Source organism: Hyaena hyaena, unplaced genomic scaffold (assembly GCF_003009895.1).
Source record: "Hyaena hyaena isolate Hyena2069 unplaced genomic scaffold, ASM300989v1 scaffold_180, whole genome shotgun sequence".
Lineage (NCBI taxonomy): Eukaryota > Metazoa > Chordata > Mammalia > Carnivora > Hyaenidae > Hyaena > Hyaena hyaena.
In genome coordinates, this window is record NW_024080811.1 from 1,529,066 (window position 1) to 1,546,232 (window position 17,167).

The following is a 17,167-nucleotide window of genomic DNA, read 5'->3' on the forward strand; positions in this document are numbered from 1 at the left end:
CAGGAGTTCTTAGGTAGTTACTAGAGAAGGACCACAGATTTGTTTCCTTGAGTTTCCTGGTAGACAAGGCAAAGAAGTAAACACCAGCCTCAAGATTTATAATTTCCATAAATCAGAAAAGAAACCATGTGATCTGGAGACTCACAGATTTTCACAGTACTGAGACTGGCTACTGAGAGATTTTAGCCTGTGAATCAAGTACTAGAGAATATTTCCAAACCATCCTCGCAATAAATTCAATATCCAATTATATACCACTGCTTTTATTTTTAATCCCTCAATGTAAACCATTGAACAAAAACAATTCTGAAGTACGAAGACAGTGTGATTCAGGTGTGCAGCACTTTGATGGTCTGGTTCTCAGATAACAAATACGTTTTATTTAAATATCCAGAACAGTCATCTGGTAGTGGCCGACTGGCACATTTTGATGAGATGCCAAGTCCAGATTGAGCAGGGCTATCCAGTGGACCAGTCATGTCTACAGTGGGCCCTGGAGGCTTGCCATGTGTTAGCGGATGGCCAGAGAAATGATTTTACTATCTTTTTATAGACCCCTTTTTCAAATAAAATCTTATGTGAAAGTCCAGTGTGTGAAACAGATAAAAGTGGAGCGAGGTTATACTTAAGACACCTCTTTGGAAATCCCTAACAGTCTGAAAACACTAACAGGAAAAATAGGTGGCCGTCATCCTCCATGACTATTAGAACCTGGGACTAAGATTTTTAACATCCATAAACATCCACATAGATTCAGTAATTTTGCCACGTTGCTTTTTCTCTCTTACCTTTCGGTTTTTGCTGAAGCATTTGACAGTAAGTTGCAGATTTCATGACACTCCTAAATATTTTAGCACACATCTCCTACGAATAAAGATGGTCTCCTAAATAACAAGAGTGTTATCCCATGTAAGGAAATTAACAGTGATTTGGTAATATCTAACAGAGTTCATATTCAAATTTCCTCAATTGCTCACTTTCTTATTACTCCCCCCTCTCCAAATATGGTTTCATACACTGCATTTGGTCATTCTGTCTCCTTTGTCTCTTCTGATCTAGAATAGTACTGAATTTTTTAAAGAGTTTAAGCCAGTTGTATTATAGAATGCCCAACATTCTGGCTCTGTCTTGTCTAGATTTTCTTTTTCTTTCTTTCATTTTTTTTAAGAACCCAAGCAAGTTTGCTTATAGATTCTAGATTTGTTGGATTCCTCCTGGGTCCTATAATCCAGGACTCAAGGAATTTCTCCCACAGCCCTGGAGGCCACTTCCCAAAGAGGATGGATGATCAAAGAAAGCATGACTCTGTGGTCTGCAAGCAGATCCCATCCCACCAGGATTTATGCCCCACTCCTCCAACTGGACCAGCGATTGATTTTCATTAATTAATTTCCTTCCGGACTAGACACTCTAGTGCTTCTCCCACAATTGGAACATGGCTAACCACGTGAACCAGTGTCCCAGAAGGACTGAGGATGGGAAAGGCAAAGTGACAAAGTAACATAGAGAGCAACTGACCTGTCACTGAACTGAAGGTGAAAAGCAGGAGTTAGGGAGGCTTGGTCAGCCAACTTCACACAACGAGGACTTAAGATCCTAAACACTGTTTGCTCTCATGTGGTATATAAAAGATGTTAAAAATGAAATTAACATTCTTCTCAAGGTCTGTTTTTGTGAAATATTGGAATCAAAAAAGATTCCTGAATGCAGGAAGGTGCCATCTGGCATTAAGTTTGTTGTTTATTTTAATTTCCATTTATGAAAAATAATGGTCAGGTTTCATTTGCTGTATCCTGCCAAAGGCTCTTGGCACTGACAGAATATTTTTCTTTATTGATTTGTAGATTGAGAGGATCCAGAATCCAGACCTTTGGAATAGCTACCAAACAAAGAAGAAAGCCATAGATGCCAAGAATGGACATAAAAACAATGAGAAGCAGCTCTTCCATGGGACAGATGTTGACTCAGTGCCATATGTCAACCGAAACGGCTTTAACCGCAGTTATGCTGGGAAGAACGGTAAGGGCAGCAAGTAATCTGGCTGCTCCGAATGGGGTGTCAGCCGCGAGAACTCAAAACAGGCAAGGGACAGTGTGGTTTGCATGGCTGGTGACTGTGCTGCTGCTAGACACTCACTACGTGTCCTTCCAGAAGGACCGACTGGCCCTCTGGGGTGGAGGAATGATTTTTAAAAATTAAAAACACATGAGGGGCACTTGGGTGGCTCAGTTGGTTGGGCGTCCAACTTCAGGTCAGGTCATGATCTCACAGTTCACGAGTTCAAGCCCTACATCAGGCTCTGTGCTGACAGCTCAGAGCCTGGAGCCTACTTTGGATTCTGTGTCCCGCTCTCTCTCTGCCCCTCCCCGGCTCATGCTGTCTTTCTCTCTCTCTCGGAAATAAATAAACGTAAAAAAAATTTAAAACACATGAAAAAATTTCTTAAGATGTTTTGGAGAGAAGAACTGAACATTATTTTAACATTATTTGACACACTGGGTCAACACATCAGATTATAAACTAAATTGAACTTCTTAAAATGTCTTGTTTTTCCCTTCACAGCTGTGGCATATGGAAAGGGAACCTATTTTGCCGTCACAGCCCGTTATTCTGCCAGTGATACGTACTCCAGACCAGACAGAAATGGGAAAAAGCACATGTACTATGTGCGAGTACTTACTGGAACCTACACACGTGGAAATCAGTCACTAATTGTGCCTCCACCAAAGAGCCCTGACAACCCTACTGACCTGTATGACACTGTCACAGACTGTGTGGATAATCCGGGGTTATTTGTGGTATTTTATGACTACCAGGCTTACCCAGAGTATCTCATTACTTTTACATATTAACATTTTGGTATTCTTCCCAGAAGACATTGCACATCTACACATACTGAGTTGTAAAACAAGTTTAGACATTTTCTTTCCCTCTTAACAGCTTTCTCTGAGATCAAAAGATCCCTGTCACTATAGTTAGACTTTCTTCAGCTTCTCCTTCATAACTGGAATGAACCTATCTTGAGAGTAATAAATTTGAGAATTTAAAATCAGATAACTTAGTTACAACTGTGTGTCCACAACTGTGGACATCAAATCTGTAGAAGGAGAAAACAGGTTGTATTGTTAGGAAGGAAAGAATAATGTTCATCTTAAAGGCAGAGGGCACAGCTATGCAATCTCAGCTGCCACGGGAGACAGCTGGTCTCGCACCGGGATGCCATAGTCTTTGAGGAGCACAGTACTACGGAGGGGTAGGATTGCCAATTTCCTCGAGGGCAGGGATGGTGTTTTACTCATTTTTTAAAAAATCCCTGGCCTGATGTCTGTGCCATCATGATGTAAACAGATGCTCCAGAAATGTTTCATAAACCAATTAAGAAAGCGGAATCATATTCAGACTCCGACCCAAAGTCGGAGCCATCTCTTTTACATCCTCGGCTTGTCACTTTGCCTTAAATTGAAGATTCCACAACAGGGAACTTTGTTCTTCATGAATGGAACCATGGCACGGGCGACAGCTCCAGTCAGGCTTCTGGGATCACAGTGCAGATGTGCCCCACACGGTTCAGGGGCTGTGGTCCAGCTTGTGGCCCAAGGGAGTTATGTCCCACACACTTGAGCAGCAAAGCAGCCCTGGCTCAGATTGGTCCTTTTGCATGTTGACCCCAAATCCGCCTTCATCTAACTTCTGTTGGTCTTAGTTCTGACCAGTGACAACAGTGAGATAAGCCTGCCACACGTTAAGTGTGAAACCTTTCTACTGTTAAGATTAAGTGAATTCTAATGTTATTAAATGGCATATTTTCTTTATGCACTCAACTTTGATGATTTTAAAGACTTGTGCATAAGTAAACCGAAGGAATCAAGCAGTCATATAGCAAATTTGCTAGCTCAGTATCTATTAGATAGTAAAGTGTGTTTTTTTAAAAAATTTTCCCCAGGTAAATTTTAGATTCAGACACTATTTATTGAGCACCTAGATTGTACCAAGGAATATAATAGATGCTTTCACATAGAGTATTTATTTTATTCCTCCAAACAATCCTGTGAGGTAAGAATTATAGCCCCATTTAATTTTTTTAATGTTTATTTATTTTGAGAGAGAGAGATGGAGTGTGTGTGAGTTTTGGGGGGGAGGTGGCGCAGAGAGAGGGAGGGGGAGAGAGAATCCCAAGCAGACTCCACACTGTCAGCACAGAGACCCATGCAGGCTCAACCTCACAAACCGTGAGATCATGACCTGAGCAAGAATCAAGAGCCAGATGCTTAACTGACTGAGCCACCCAGGTGCTCCTATATCCCCATTTTAAAGATGAGGAAACATGCTCAGGATGAAGAAGCTTCCTTGCTTAACATCACCTAGGTAGCAGCCCTCAGAGACAGAAACACAATCTTGGTCCTTGTGTCATCAAGCCTTTTGCTCTTCCCATTACAGAACATGGCCCCTGATTAATGTTACCATTTCAGGAACAGCCTAGGTCATCTATGAATGACCCTATTTCCTTGGCTTTTTCCTACTGCCTTAGGTTTCCACTAGAGTCTCTTGAATGAAACTCTGTAGGTCAAGAGACTAGAGATAATGCCCAGTGCAGACGGTGTACCCTGAGGCCAGGGGGTGTCACCAAGAGGTTAAAGGCACTCTTCCTTGGCTGCTGTGAACTACCTCACTTCAAGTTCGGGAGGCTGAGGGGGCCACAGGTGCGGCTTTATCAATGGACATCTTGATATTTTTCTTGTTGTTGCTGTTTGTTTTTTAAGTGGATTGGCAGAGACTCCTTATTGCTTAGGAGTGGCTTCACAGCCACTGGTGTCTGAATGCAGGCTTGACAATAAATGTAAGAGATAAAAAGGAGAGACCTGCTGATTTGCTCTTGTTTTCCAGTGGTTTGGTTGACTCAGGGCGAAGCTGAGTATCAAGGTGTATTGCACCAAAGTGTAATGATCAAGTCAGTAAATGTCATAGTTATCCTCAATCTAAACAAATATATGTCATTTACCTCCTTTTTGAATAAAATCCTTGGAAAATACATTTGGTGGTAAACCTCTTTATCCTTAAGGGCAGATACAGGAGAGCTTGATGATAAACACAGGCCACTGCTGATACAAGACTACAACTAAACACAAGAGTATCAAGGGGCCCTCAGAGTGTTAATATTCAGCTGAAAATTAAATTAAGGGCACAGCGTAGGGTTAGTTCAGTAAATCTGGAGGGCAAATTGACCCCAATAAGAAGCCCCTGCTAAACCACGCCCACTTTGAGACTGTAAGAGGTCTTGGGGGTTTCCCCTAGGGCCAGAGATTCTTAAACATTTTTGGTATTTGATTCACCTGAGGTGTTTGCCGAGCTAGCAAGTTCTGGCTCATTCCAAAGGAGTCAGGTCCTATAGCTCTAGAGTGGTGCCTAGAAATAGGCATTTTCAGCAAGCATCTCAAATGATTCTGATATCTTGATACTCAGAGCTGTGTAGGATTTTCATGGCTCCAGGGACTTTTACCTTCATGGGGCCCCTACTCCATAAAAAGTAAAAAGTATTAACAGTTACACTTTGCAACTGAAATGATATAAACGTGAATGGAATTGAAGCTGGATTACATGTTTGTTTGTTAAATTTCAAAAGAATCTAAAGCATTTGGGGGAACTCTAAAAGCTCATGGGCTGTAGTCATTGTGCCACTGGACTGGTTAGCCCTGCTGATACTTGGATACTTTGGGTGCAATGCTGAGCCTCTATTCTTACTAGAAATTTTGTTTGGAGTTCTTACATTCCGAGTGTGAGCAGAGCTGGAAAGCATTGCCTCACCCAGATATAGGCCAGTCCTGGGAGCAGGAGAATGAGCCTGTATTCTTTAATGCCTCTGGCCTCTGCAGGGTCAATGCATTTATCTAATAATTTCACTCACTCAGGCATGCTTATCTGAGAAAAGCAGGATGAAATAGGATCCAGCTCCCTTGGTGGCTGATAGTCATCCGCTTTTGCCATCTTTCCTCACTGACATACTCCACAGATAGCCAGGATCTCCATCTTGATAAAATCAGGAAATTATCTCCCATCACCCACTTACACTTAGAAATCTATTCATACCAGGTCTCTCTCTTCCCAGGTCTCAGCATGTCAAAGACTGTTACCTCTAACTGAATTAAATGCTTTGTCTTGGAATATTTTTCAAATTTTTCTGATACCAGCTTACATGAGGAAGAAAAATACTTTTTTATCAGGCCTAGTACACAAATATAGCTGAAAAGTTTGGTGAAATATACTTATCCTGAAGAAATACTTTTCCTGGAAAGTTGCATGAAACAATACACTTTCTAAAGAATTCAATGAAATCACCTATTCCGTTCCACTTTTTAAAAATGCTGGTCTTACCTATTATATTGATTTCTATGACTTACAATGCGTCACGACCTCCAATGTGAAAAATAGTAGTCAAAGGAGAAGCAAGCATAAAAAATAAAGTATCTGAACAAAAAGTTATATTTGTTTCTGCAATAAGGACCTACGTATTAAGCTGAACAGACATCTCGCCTTTGGCCACAATGTCCTCTACCCCAATGTATTTGATGGAGTGCTGCCAACAAGTTCTTTTTATAATCCACTCAGCCAAATATTTAACCAGCCCCTAATGATATACTGGGCCCTCTGAGCAACGCTCTGCAAAAACAGTAATGACCAAAACCAGGTCCATACCCCCATGGAGTGACATTCTGGTTGAGGGAGATAAATGATAATCACATAAACAGGTAAATCAAATAAACAGGTATATAATGGTCAATCGGTAATAAGTGCTACAGACGGGTTTCTTTCAGACCCTTCTTAAGCATGTTCATATAATACCTCCCTCGGTCCTAGAAGGCATATAGTTTTCTTCGATGCACTGTTACCCAAAGTCTGAAGACTGAGAAGGGGAGTCAGGAGTCAAGTCATCTTAAAAGATTACTTTTCTTGAGACACCTGGGGGGCTCAGTCAGTTGAGTGATTTGGCTCAGGTCTTGATCCCGGGATTGTAGCATCAAGCTCTGCATTGGGCTCTGCGCTGAGCGTGGAGCCTGCTTGAGATTCCCTCCCTCCCTCTCTTTCTCTCTCCCCCTCCTTCTGCCCTTCTCCCCTACTTGCGCTCTCTCTCTCTCTCTCTCTCTCTCTCAGAAAAATATATTACTTTGCTTATCTTTTCTGTTATATAGTTGTTTCACAAGTGGTTACTCAGAAATCAATGCTTTTCTAATTTCTAAATTCTTACTTAGACAGTAATGGTAATAATGATCCTAGATCTTCTTGCAAATGTAATGAGAGTAGATAGGATAAATTTCACTAATTCAAACTTTTAGTCAGTTTCAGGAGTCAGTAACATCTAGTGCTTTTCATTCCCAGGACTGGTATTTCTAGATGTCTCAGTTCCTTCCATAAGGAGGAACTTATATTGGACCCCCATGTACTTTTTCCCTGATTGGTACCCTGCTCTGGATGGCAGGGGTTAACCAGTGAGAATTCTGCAGGTGTCACAAGTGTGGTCACTTCAGATCAAGACTAGAATCCACCCAATGGAAGCATTAGCCAGGGGTTGGCAAACTTTTTCTGTAAGGGGATAAACAGTATTTTCAGCTCTGTGGGTCAGCTGTCTCAGTCACTCCTCAACTCTGACACTGTAACTCTAAAGCTGCCATGGACAATATGTAAATGAATGGCATGGCTGTGTTCCAATAAAACTTTATTTACAAAAACAAGCAGCAGGCTGACCTCTGTTTGAGGCTGCTGAAGAGATTACTTGCTGTTAAGAACACCTGGGACTTACACTTGAGATAGTCTAAAAGGACAGGATGGGAGAGGAATGGCAAAGTCACAGAAGAAAGAAGGCCTAACAAATAACAAAGAGCCAGTTTGGCCAAAGAGCAATGTTCATGAATGAAGGTGGTGAGAGACTGAAACGCAATTAGGTAAGAACAAGTACATTTATAAGCATGTGCAAATTAACGTTTTGCTCTTCCACCTTTTATTTAAAAATCATACTATTTCAAAAAATATTTTTAAAATATTGTTTTAAAAGCCATTTTCCTTAGAACCACAAACTTTTGCCTTGTATCAGAAGTTGTGCCACGATCCTGGTTACTTGTGGATTCACCAAGCAGTCCAGCAAGTCATCTGTAGAAATAAATGTTTGAGAAGGAGCCATGCTACTATTTGAAGCATTTTGTTCCACAACTGCATCCTCACTTTTACTCATCATTCGTTGCCTCTTGGTACAATGCAATTTTCCAGAGTGTTCTCCATCTTTGCCAACAAAGTCTTTACCGTCACCTTCAAATATACCTTCTCTCTCTGAGGATAATTCTTCAGAACTTGGTATTACAGGAACCAGATCAGGGCCAAAGGGACTTGATGCCTCCTGTTCTACCGTTCCCATAATTAACTCCTGGCCACCTGTTTGTTCCATCTCTATGTGATTGTGCACATTTAATTCTTCCTTTTTCATGTGTTCTCTATTTGTTCTCAGTGCTTGGATTTCTACTACCTTAGATGTTCTGTAATGATCAAAAAGTGCAGAAACAGCTCTATTTAAGTAGCGGCAATTGACTTCATGGGATGTTTCCTCAACCTAAGGAAAAAGGAAAACTCTTTAGAATGGATACATGCATTTACATAAGTTAGAAAGCATATGTTCTAGCCAGGGTTGATTTATTACAGGAAACTAACCGCCATGATGAAATCCGGAAGTGGCCTACCTCAGTTGGGTTTAACCAAGCTCTGGTATTGTGTGGGTCCTCTGCAGTTTTCAGGGCACACACAAGCATGCGTGTGATTGCCTCTTCTACCCGGGCTTGGTGGTCCTCTTCCTGAGCCAAGATCAAAAAAACACATTTTTTTTCATTTGTCTCTATGTCTCATGGCTTAAAACAGAATAGAGTTTAATTGTCTGTCCTATTGTCTTATTAATATAAGCCTTGTTATAGAAGGAGTGAACATGTTGTTGGAAAACCACAACTTTTATGTACTTGCTATTGCCTGCCATCTAGAAGAGTTGTAGAATATTTCACCAACCAAACTGAAGTATTATCCTATCTCTAAGACACAGGCCTTAAGTATGGGCCACCATATGATATATTTTCCAATCTTTTCCATTTGCTGACACGTTTAACATTTTTTTAAAAAAGCATTGAATTTGATAAGCTAATTGAGGAATGGAAGAAAAGTTGTAATAAACATTCTTGGCCATAAGAATGAAATGGCTAAAAGTCCAAATATGTTTTTTTAAAGATACAATAAGAAAAATGAAAGCATTAATGATCAATTACATTAAAATAAAAAACTTCTGTTCATCAAAAAGCACCAAAAGGGAATAAACAGATCAGATGTCTGTAACACACAAAATTGGTATGAGATTAATATCCAGAAAATATAAAGATTATGCACACATCAATAAGACAAACAATTCAATTACTTAAAATGAGGAAAAGAGGGTGCCTGAGTGGCTTGGTTAGTTAAGCCTCCGGCTCTTGATTTCAGCTCAGGTCATGATCTCACAGTTCATGGGTTTGAACCCTGCATCAGGCTCTGCGCTGACTGCATGGAGCCTGCTTGGGATTCTCCCTCTCCCTTTCTCTCTGCCCCTCCCCTGCTCATGCTCAAGCTCTTTCTCTCTCTCTCTCTCAAAATAAATAAACTTTTTAAATAGACAAAAGACATTAAGACAAGCATTTCAAAAAAGAGCAATCATATGACTAATAAACATGAAACTATGCCATTAATAATCAGGAAATGCAAATTGAGAAACTGATGACATTGGCAAAAGAGAGTCTCATAATTCCAAGTGGTGGAAAAATGTACAGTGATAGACTCCTGGATGGTGGGAGTGCAAAATGGTACAGCAATCTGGAGAACGTGTTGGCATTATCTTATAGAGCTGAGTATTGTATACTCTACAAACCAGCAATCCTATTCCTAGAGAGTACATATTCTTTAGAGAAACTCCTTGGCCATAATATATATTATGACTATAATATATTTATAGTCAGTTGATTTTAAGTAAGAGAGATTATCCTCAATAATGTAGGTGGACCTCATGTGAAAGCCTTAAAAGCAAAGACTAAGGTTTCCTGAAGAAGGGATTCTGCCTCAAGATTGTAATAGAATCTTACAGAATCACTCAGAAGACCCTGAGTGAGTAAGTTTCTGGTCTGTCAGCCATCCTACATATTTCAGTCTCCAGACTTAAACCTCAACTCTTGTCCGAGTCTCCAGCCTACTGGCCTGTCCCTAGGATCCATTAATATACCATTTGATCCAGAAATTCCACTCCTAGATGGACACACAGGAGAAATGAAAACATGTTCACATAAAAACTTGTACACAAATGTTAATAATAGCATTATTCATAATAGCAAAAAGTCGACACAAGCCACATGTCCACTGGCTGATGAGCAGATAAACAAAATGTAGTATATTCATTCAATGGAATATTATTCAGCCATAAAAGAGAATGAATTACCGTGGTGCCTGGGTGGCTCAGTCAGTTAAGTGACAGACTCTTGATTTTGGCACAGGTCACAATCTCATGGTTTGTGAGATAGAGCCCTCATCAGGCTCTGTGCTGACAGTGCAGAGCCTGCTTGGGATTCTCTCTCTCCCTCTCTCTCTCTGCCCCTCCCCTGCTCCCGCTCTCTCTCTCAAAATAAATAAATAAGCATTTAAGAAAAGGGAAAATAGTACTGATATATGCTACAACATAGATGAATCTTGAAAACACATAATGCTGAGTGAAAGATGCTGGCCACAAAGGACCACATATTATATCAATCCCAAACTGGCAAATCTATAGAGACAGAAAATAGGTTGGCAATTGCCTGTGGCTAGAGAGGAAATGGGGGAGCAACTAATATATAGGGTTTTTTTTTTTCAGGGTGATGAAAATGTTCTAAAATTGATTATAGCATGATTGCACAATTCCTGAATATACTTAAAATTTCTGAACTGCACACTTTATTGTTTTTCCACAGAGGATTCAAATGCATTTATTTGGGATCCTAAAAATAGTTCTATTCTAGTCCATTTGCTTCTTAATGGGTTTTTAAAAAGCTGCACTTGTTTAAAGCTCTTAAAACTAGTAAAAGAAGTAAAACTAGAAGTTCTAAAAAACCTCTAAGAAATTTTTTTAATGTAAGTATAATCGACACACAATGTTATATTCGTTTCAGGCATACAACATAGTGATTTAACAACTCTCTACACTATGCTATGCTCACCACAAGTGTTGTCATCATTTGTGACCACACATTTCTACAATCCCACTGACTCTATTCCCTATGCTGTACCTTTCATTCCTGTGACTCATTCACTCCATAACTGGAAGGCTGTACCTCCCCCTCCCCTTCATCCAGAAAGGAGAGGAGTGGGGGGATGAGCAAAATTACACCATTACAAATATATTAAATATATATTATTTTACATGTGTAAATACAATAGAAGACATAAAAATGGAAAAATTATTAGAGCAAGATGAAAGCCGTTAAAAATTAACGAAAATATTCTTTAAAGTTTGGGAAAAATACTAATAAAAATGCACTTCAATACTAAAAGAATACAGAGGAGTACGAAAAGAAAAGGATTTTATTTTTTAATATTTTTTTATTTATTTCTAGGAGAGAGAGAGAGAGAGAGAGACAGCATGAGCAGGGGAGGGTCAGAGAGAGAGGGAGACACAGACTCTGAAACAGGCTACAGGCTCTGAGATGGCAGTCAGCACAGAGCCAGAAGAGGGGCTCGAACCCACAAACAGAGAGATCATAACCTAAGCGAAAGTCGGACGCTTAACCGACTAAGCCACCCAGGCGCGCCAAAGAAAAGGATTTTAAAAAGACACAATTGAGAAGAATTGAGAATATACTTTATCCTTTGAGATATATTAAAATGGAATCGGCACCACTGTAACAGAGAAACAAAGAAGAGATGAATATTGTACCACCTGAACAGAACTAAAATTTCTACATTTTTCCCAAACCTATGTGACAAGAATATCAGAGTTGGGAGTTTGCCTGAGTTACTGAATATTTTAGGTGTTAAAGCCTAAGGGTGTTTGGAGTCAAATTTGGCAAAATGAAAAAAATTACGGTTCAGTGCTTGAAGAGATAAGGCTAAAAGCAACATGTGACAGAGGAAGATATAATTACTTAGCTCCTAATCTGCATTCCAGTTTTTCAGGAAAGAATGAATGGTTCTCAAACTGTAAAGTATACAGAAGTTAAAGAAGGAACAAGAGTCCTGGCTTGGTGAAGGACAGAAATCATTCACTTTATCAGCATCATGTCCTTAGGTACCAAATTTATAAGTACTACCTCGTAACTTGTTCATACTCAATGACACCAATCCTTTAGAAAATTCTAGGAGAGACAGCTGAACAGATGGTATATAACAAGCTTCTAAAAAGACCATAGTGAAGGCTTTCAAACTCTTGAGGCCAGGTAAATTAAAATCTAAATAAAATAGGAACAAATGGTATTCTATATAGTACATTAAGAAATGACACATTACAACCAGGTGGGATTTGTTCCAGATATTAAGGATGGCCCACACTAGGAAATCCATTTATTTAATTTACTCAAATACCAGATATTTACTAAAGAGGAGTATTATTTAATCAGTCCCATCAATGCTTAAAAGGCATTCAGCAAAGTTTAACACCTTTTCTGGATTAAAAAAAAGGCAAAGTAAGTAGTGAATTGACAGAGATTTAACATTATTACACACACACACACGCACCCCTCACCCACAAATCCAGAATTTTACTTAAAGCAAAATCACTAGAGAATTCTCGTAAGTCAGAAAAAGACAAGAATACCCACTATCTCCATTATTTTGTATTATTGATTTGGAAGTACTGGCCAATGTGACCAGACAAAGGAAAATACATATAGGAAAACAAATTGGAAAGGAAGAGGTAAAAGTATCTTAATTTTCAGATAATCTGAAAGATACCGGAAAACCTAAGAAAATCAATTAAAAAATCACTACACACAAGAAAATAATTCAAATTAACACAAAAATCAATAGCCTTCATATACACCAACAATATCCACTCAGATATATAATGGAAGAGAAGACTCATCCCACTTACAATAGCAGCCAAAAAAAGATGAATTGCCCAGGAATAAAACTTGAAAAGAAATATGTAAATCCAATGTGAGGAAAATTTTAAAACACTCCTGGAACTAAGACAATTAGACTTGGACAAGAAGAAAGGTATCTGGGTAGAACAATTCAACACCATACAGCTCATATAAAATTTAACATAAATGGAATGAAAATATTAATCATTTTCCCTGAAGCTAGATGAACTGACTCTAAAGACCATATGAAAAAATGGATTCAAGAAGAGTCAAGGAAACACTGGAAAAGAAAAGGTTTCTGGCCCTACAGACATTAAAATCATACTATAAGACTTCTCTAAATAAAATACAATGAAGTATTGAAAGAACATAAAGAAAGGCCATTGGAAGAAATAGACGCAACCAAGCACACATAGATATCTACTATATGATTAAAGCAACATTTTAAATCACCAGAGAAAAGACAGACTTTAAAATAAATGATGCCCCTGATAACTCTATTATCATTTGTTAAAAGATAAAAATAGATCTTGGGGCACCTGGGTGGCTCAGTTGGTTAAGCGTCCAACTTTGGCTCAGGTCATGATCTCGTGTTCTGAGGGTTCAAGCCCCATGTCGGGCTCTATGCTGACAGCTCAGAGCCCGGAGCCTGCTTCAGATTCTGTGTCTCCCTCTCTCTCTGCCCCTCCCCAACTCATGCTTTGTCTCTCTCTCTCAAAAATAAATAAACATTAAAAAAATAATTTAAAAAACAGATCTCAGACTTACATCATACATTAGTAAAAACCACCACTAAGTGGTTAAGAGACCTAAATGTAAAAAAAAAAAAAAAAGAAACAATCCAAGTTCTAAATTTCTTTATGACCTGGAAAAAGGAAATGTTTTTCTAACTATGATTCAGAAATCAGAAGCAATAACGTTTAACAATACATCCTATTGGTGAGGCTGTAGAGGAAAGAAACACATCATGTTTCTGATAGAAATACAAAATGGCACAATCACTGTGAAGTAGAATTTGGCAAAACCCAACAAAATTAAAAATCCATTTACCTCATGATTTGGCTAACCCACTTTTAACACTACCCAAAGACATTCTTCCAGCAAATATAAAACAACATGTGCACGAGGTTACTCACTGGCACTATTTCTAATTACAAAAGGCTGGAAATAACCCAAACATCCATCCACACAGGAACCAGTGAATAAATGATTACAGCCATTGGGGAAAAAAGTGAAGATGCCTCTGTATTATCATGTAGTCAAATTCAGAATAGAACTGAAAAAGCAGGGTGCAGAACACTACAATTTATTACTTTCTGCATAAGAAAGGAGAGGAACTAAGAATGAATACATATGCATAAGCATATAAATCAAATATATAAAGATTTATTTGTATTCTTATTCACATATAAAGTCATACATAAGTCCATTTATTCATTTACTTAATTATTTCCATATATGTTCACAAAGAAGATACACTGGAATGATGAACTAGAAATAACTAAACATAGAGCCCTGCCAGGGGGAGAAGGATGGAGTGGAGGGGACAGAGAGAAAAAAGACAATTCTCTCCATATATCTTTTAATACCATTTTAACAAGTTAAATGATGAACATATTAAAAATGTTAAATTAGGTCAAAATGATAAAAAAAAAAAGTAAATCCTAATGTTGAAAACAAACTGAAACAAACAAATCTACCTAAAATGAGTAACATGACCACAAGTGAAAAGAATCCCTCACAGTGATTTCTAAACACAGTACTTTGTACCCCCTTAGTGGGATATAATCTAACAATAAAAAGGATAAAAAAGAAATCTTAAATTTTACTTGCAAGTTCTGTGGTTAGTAATATTGGTATTGGAGTTTTGAAACTGTAAATTTGACATCTTAAAAACATATAGGTGAAAAAAGCAAATACGTAAATGTTACTGTTAAGATGGATCCAGATTTTCAGTGTAAGAGAAGAGATAAAAACACAGAAACAAATAAAGAAAAAATGGTAATATTAACCTTGAATTAGAAATATAAACATATCCATCTGTCTGTCTGTCTATCTATCTCACATTCTAGCTTTATCACTTAAAGGTCTGGAAACAGTGACATACCAGTAACAATGAACGACAGCCTTAGAGCCCCAATCTCAGTTTCTAAGTACCACTCCCCACTAAAAGGAACTATGACCACTTGGAGAAATTACTGATTTCCAAGTCTGAGGCAGGGAAAGTATGAGGCAATCCTGGTATCTTCTCGTACTAGAAGGCAAGGATACATTCTAGGATGAATGAGGACGTATCAAAGGGGCACAGGCCCGCCAGAAGGAACTCACTAAAAACAGAAGAGAACTAAATTCAAAACCATCTTGGCAAGCTGGAATGTTCAACTAAATGACCATGATGACAGCTAAGAGAGGTAACTGGAGTGCTGGGTATAGGTTTAAAGAACCAGCTTTACCGCTTCATGAGGGAGGGCAGCCAGGCATGGAAGCTGATCGTATGAACAAAAGCACAGATATTCTCAAGTTGAATATGAACCCAAAGTGAGATCAGGCTCCTAAAAAAGCTAATGCACTATTATAAGCAGCACTGGAGAAATTTAGGATCTAAGTCATATAAGGTAGAAATCATATTCTACAAACTGAGGCCTCCTGGTATTTTTATACATTATGAGGGCTACTCTTGACATAATAGTCCTTCCTCCTCCTCATAGCAATTTCTGTTTTTAAACAATTCCCATGTGTCAGGCAGCGGATCAGATGCTTATACGTGTTTTGCCAACTTCAGCCTCACAACCGCCCTACTGAGGTGGGTGCAATTATAATCCCTATTCTGCAAGTGAGGAAACTTGGACTTGATGAGATTAGCTGACCATCTGGGTTAGACAAATAAAGGCACAGACCTGTAACTTAAATCTGCCTAGTTCTAAACTCTATGACCAAAATGGTGAAGAATCTGGAAAAAAAATAAGTCACATAAAAACTGTCATTAAAGAAACCAGAGGTTTTGAGCCTGGGAAATAAAAATTTTAGGAGACAAATGGCAGGTATCTTCAAATATTTAAAAAAGAAAAAAATTCAGAGTCCTTGAGTGACTCAGTTGGTTAAATGCCTGACCCTTGATCTCAGCTCGGGTTTTGATCTCAGGGTCCTAGGTTCAAGCCCCACAGTGGGCTCCATAGTGGGTGTGAAGCCTACTTAAAAAAAAAATTCTGTATAGTTTTAGAAATAATGGGTATGGGTGATAAGCAGGTGGGTGACAGCTCCACTGTTTAATAATGAAAAGAGCTACCTTGAGAGTGAAGCACTGTCAGGACTGGGAGGGGACAGTCCCTTGATATTTGCCCCAACTACAATTCAGCATGCTACCAGCAGAACTGAGTAACTGAGTCTACTGACCTCCCACCATACATCTCACCTAATTCCCGAAAGTACAGCTTCTTGTTATTACGGTATTCCTTATGCTCCACCCATGCCAAAGCCCTCCCCATTACCAAGGGATAAGGAAATCCTGAGGGGAGGATACAGCAGCCAAAGAGAAAAGAGAGGTGCATTCAAAACCTTTGCAGTCAGAGACTCTGGTTAAAGAGGAATGGTGCAATGAAGGCCTTTGTTGAACCACACTAGGGCAGCCATTTTAATTGTCAAGTAGAGCAGGTGACCAGGATTAGGCAGGGCACATTGCAAGGAAAAGTCCTCTGGCAGATATGAAATAATAAAATCTTAGCATTCAAAGACTCTACTTTGAGGAAATGTATAAGCCAGGACAGAAAACTGTTCAATTAGTAATAAGGACCCTGAACCAAGAAGCAGTTATCTCTGGCCCAGACGGTGCAGAAAGGACTGGCAATGTGGGACATACACGGCAGATCTAGACAGGCCCAGCACAGTTCTCCTAACAACACTAGTCAAGGTACAGGACCCTGCATACCAACATTGGGGCCCACTGTGTGCCCTTAAAAGAAGAATGGTGCATCAACAAGAAACTAATTCCAACCTAAACACCCATTAACACAGCATTAACACGCCCATTATTACATCAATGATAGCATATCAAACTAAAGTTAGTACTGGAG

General features: G+C 39.0%; 2 protein-coding genes across 4 annotated transcripts in view; one reads left to right on the forward strand and one right to left on the reverse strand.

Moving 5' to 3' along the window:
• PARP14 (poly(ADP-ribose) polymerase family member 14) overlaps window positions 1-3,052 on the forward strand; it is a 42,671-nt gene extending 39,619 nt beyond the window's left edge. Inside the window, 2 exon segments of the mRNA XM_039240652.1 lie at window positions 1,845-2,019; window positions 2,563-3,052. Of these exon segments, the coding sequence (XP_039096583.1) occupies window positions 1,845-2,019; window positions 2,563-2,852 (465 nt within the window). The 3' untranslated portion in view covers window positions 2,853-3,052.
• A 4,657-nt stretch (window positions 3,053-7,709) lies between these two features.
• HSPBAP1 (HSPB1 associated protein 1) overlaps window positions 7,710-17,167 on the reverse strand; it is a 60,876-nt gene continuing 51,418 nt past the window's right edge. For 2 of the 3 annotated variants that reach the window (XM_039240679.1, XM_039240678.1), the window contains 2 exons: window positions 8,721-8,831; window positions 7,711-8,593 (listed from right to left, as the gene is read on the reverse strand). In XM_039240679.1, coding sequence (XP_039096610.1) covers window positions 8,054-8,593; window positions 8,721-8,831 — 651 coding nt within the window. In that variant the 3' untranslated portion in view covers window positions 7,711-8,053. Of the gene's footprint in view, window positions 8,594-8,720; window positions 8,832-17,167 lie in introns of all 3 variants that reach the window. The other variant, XM_039240677.1, reaches the window with a different exon arrangement.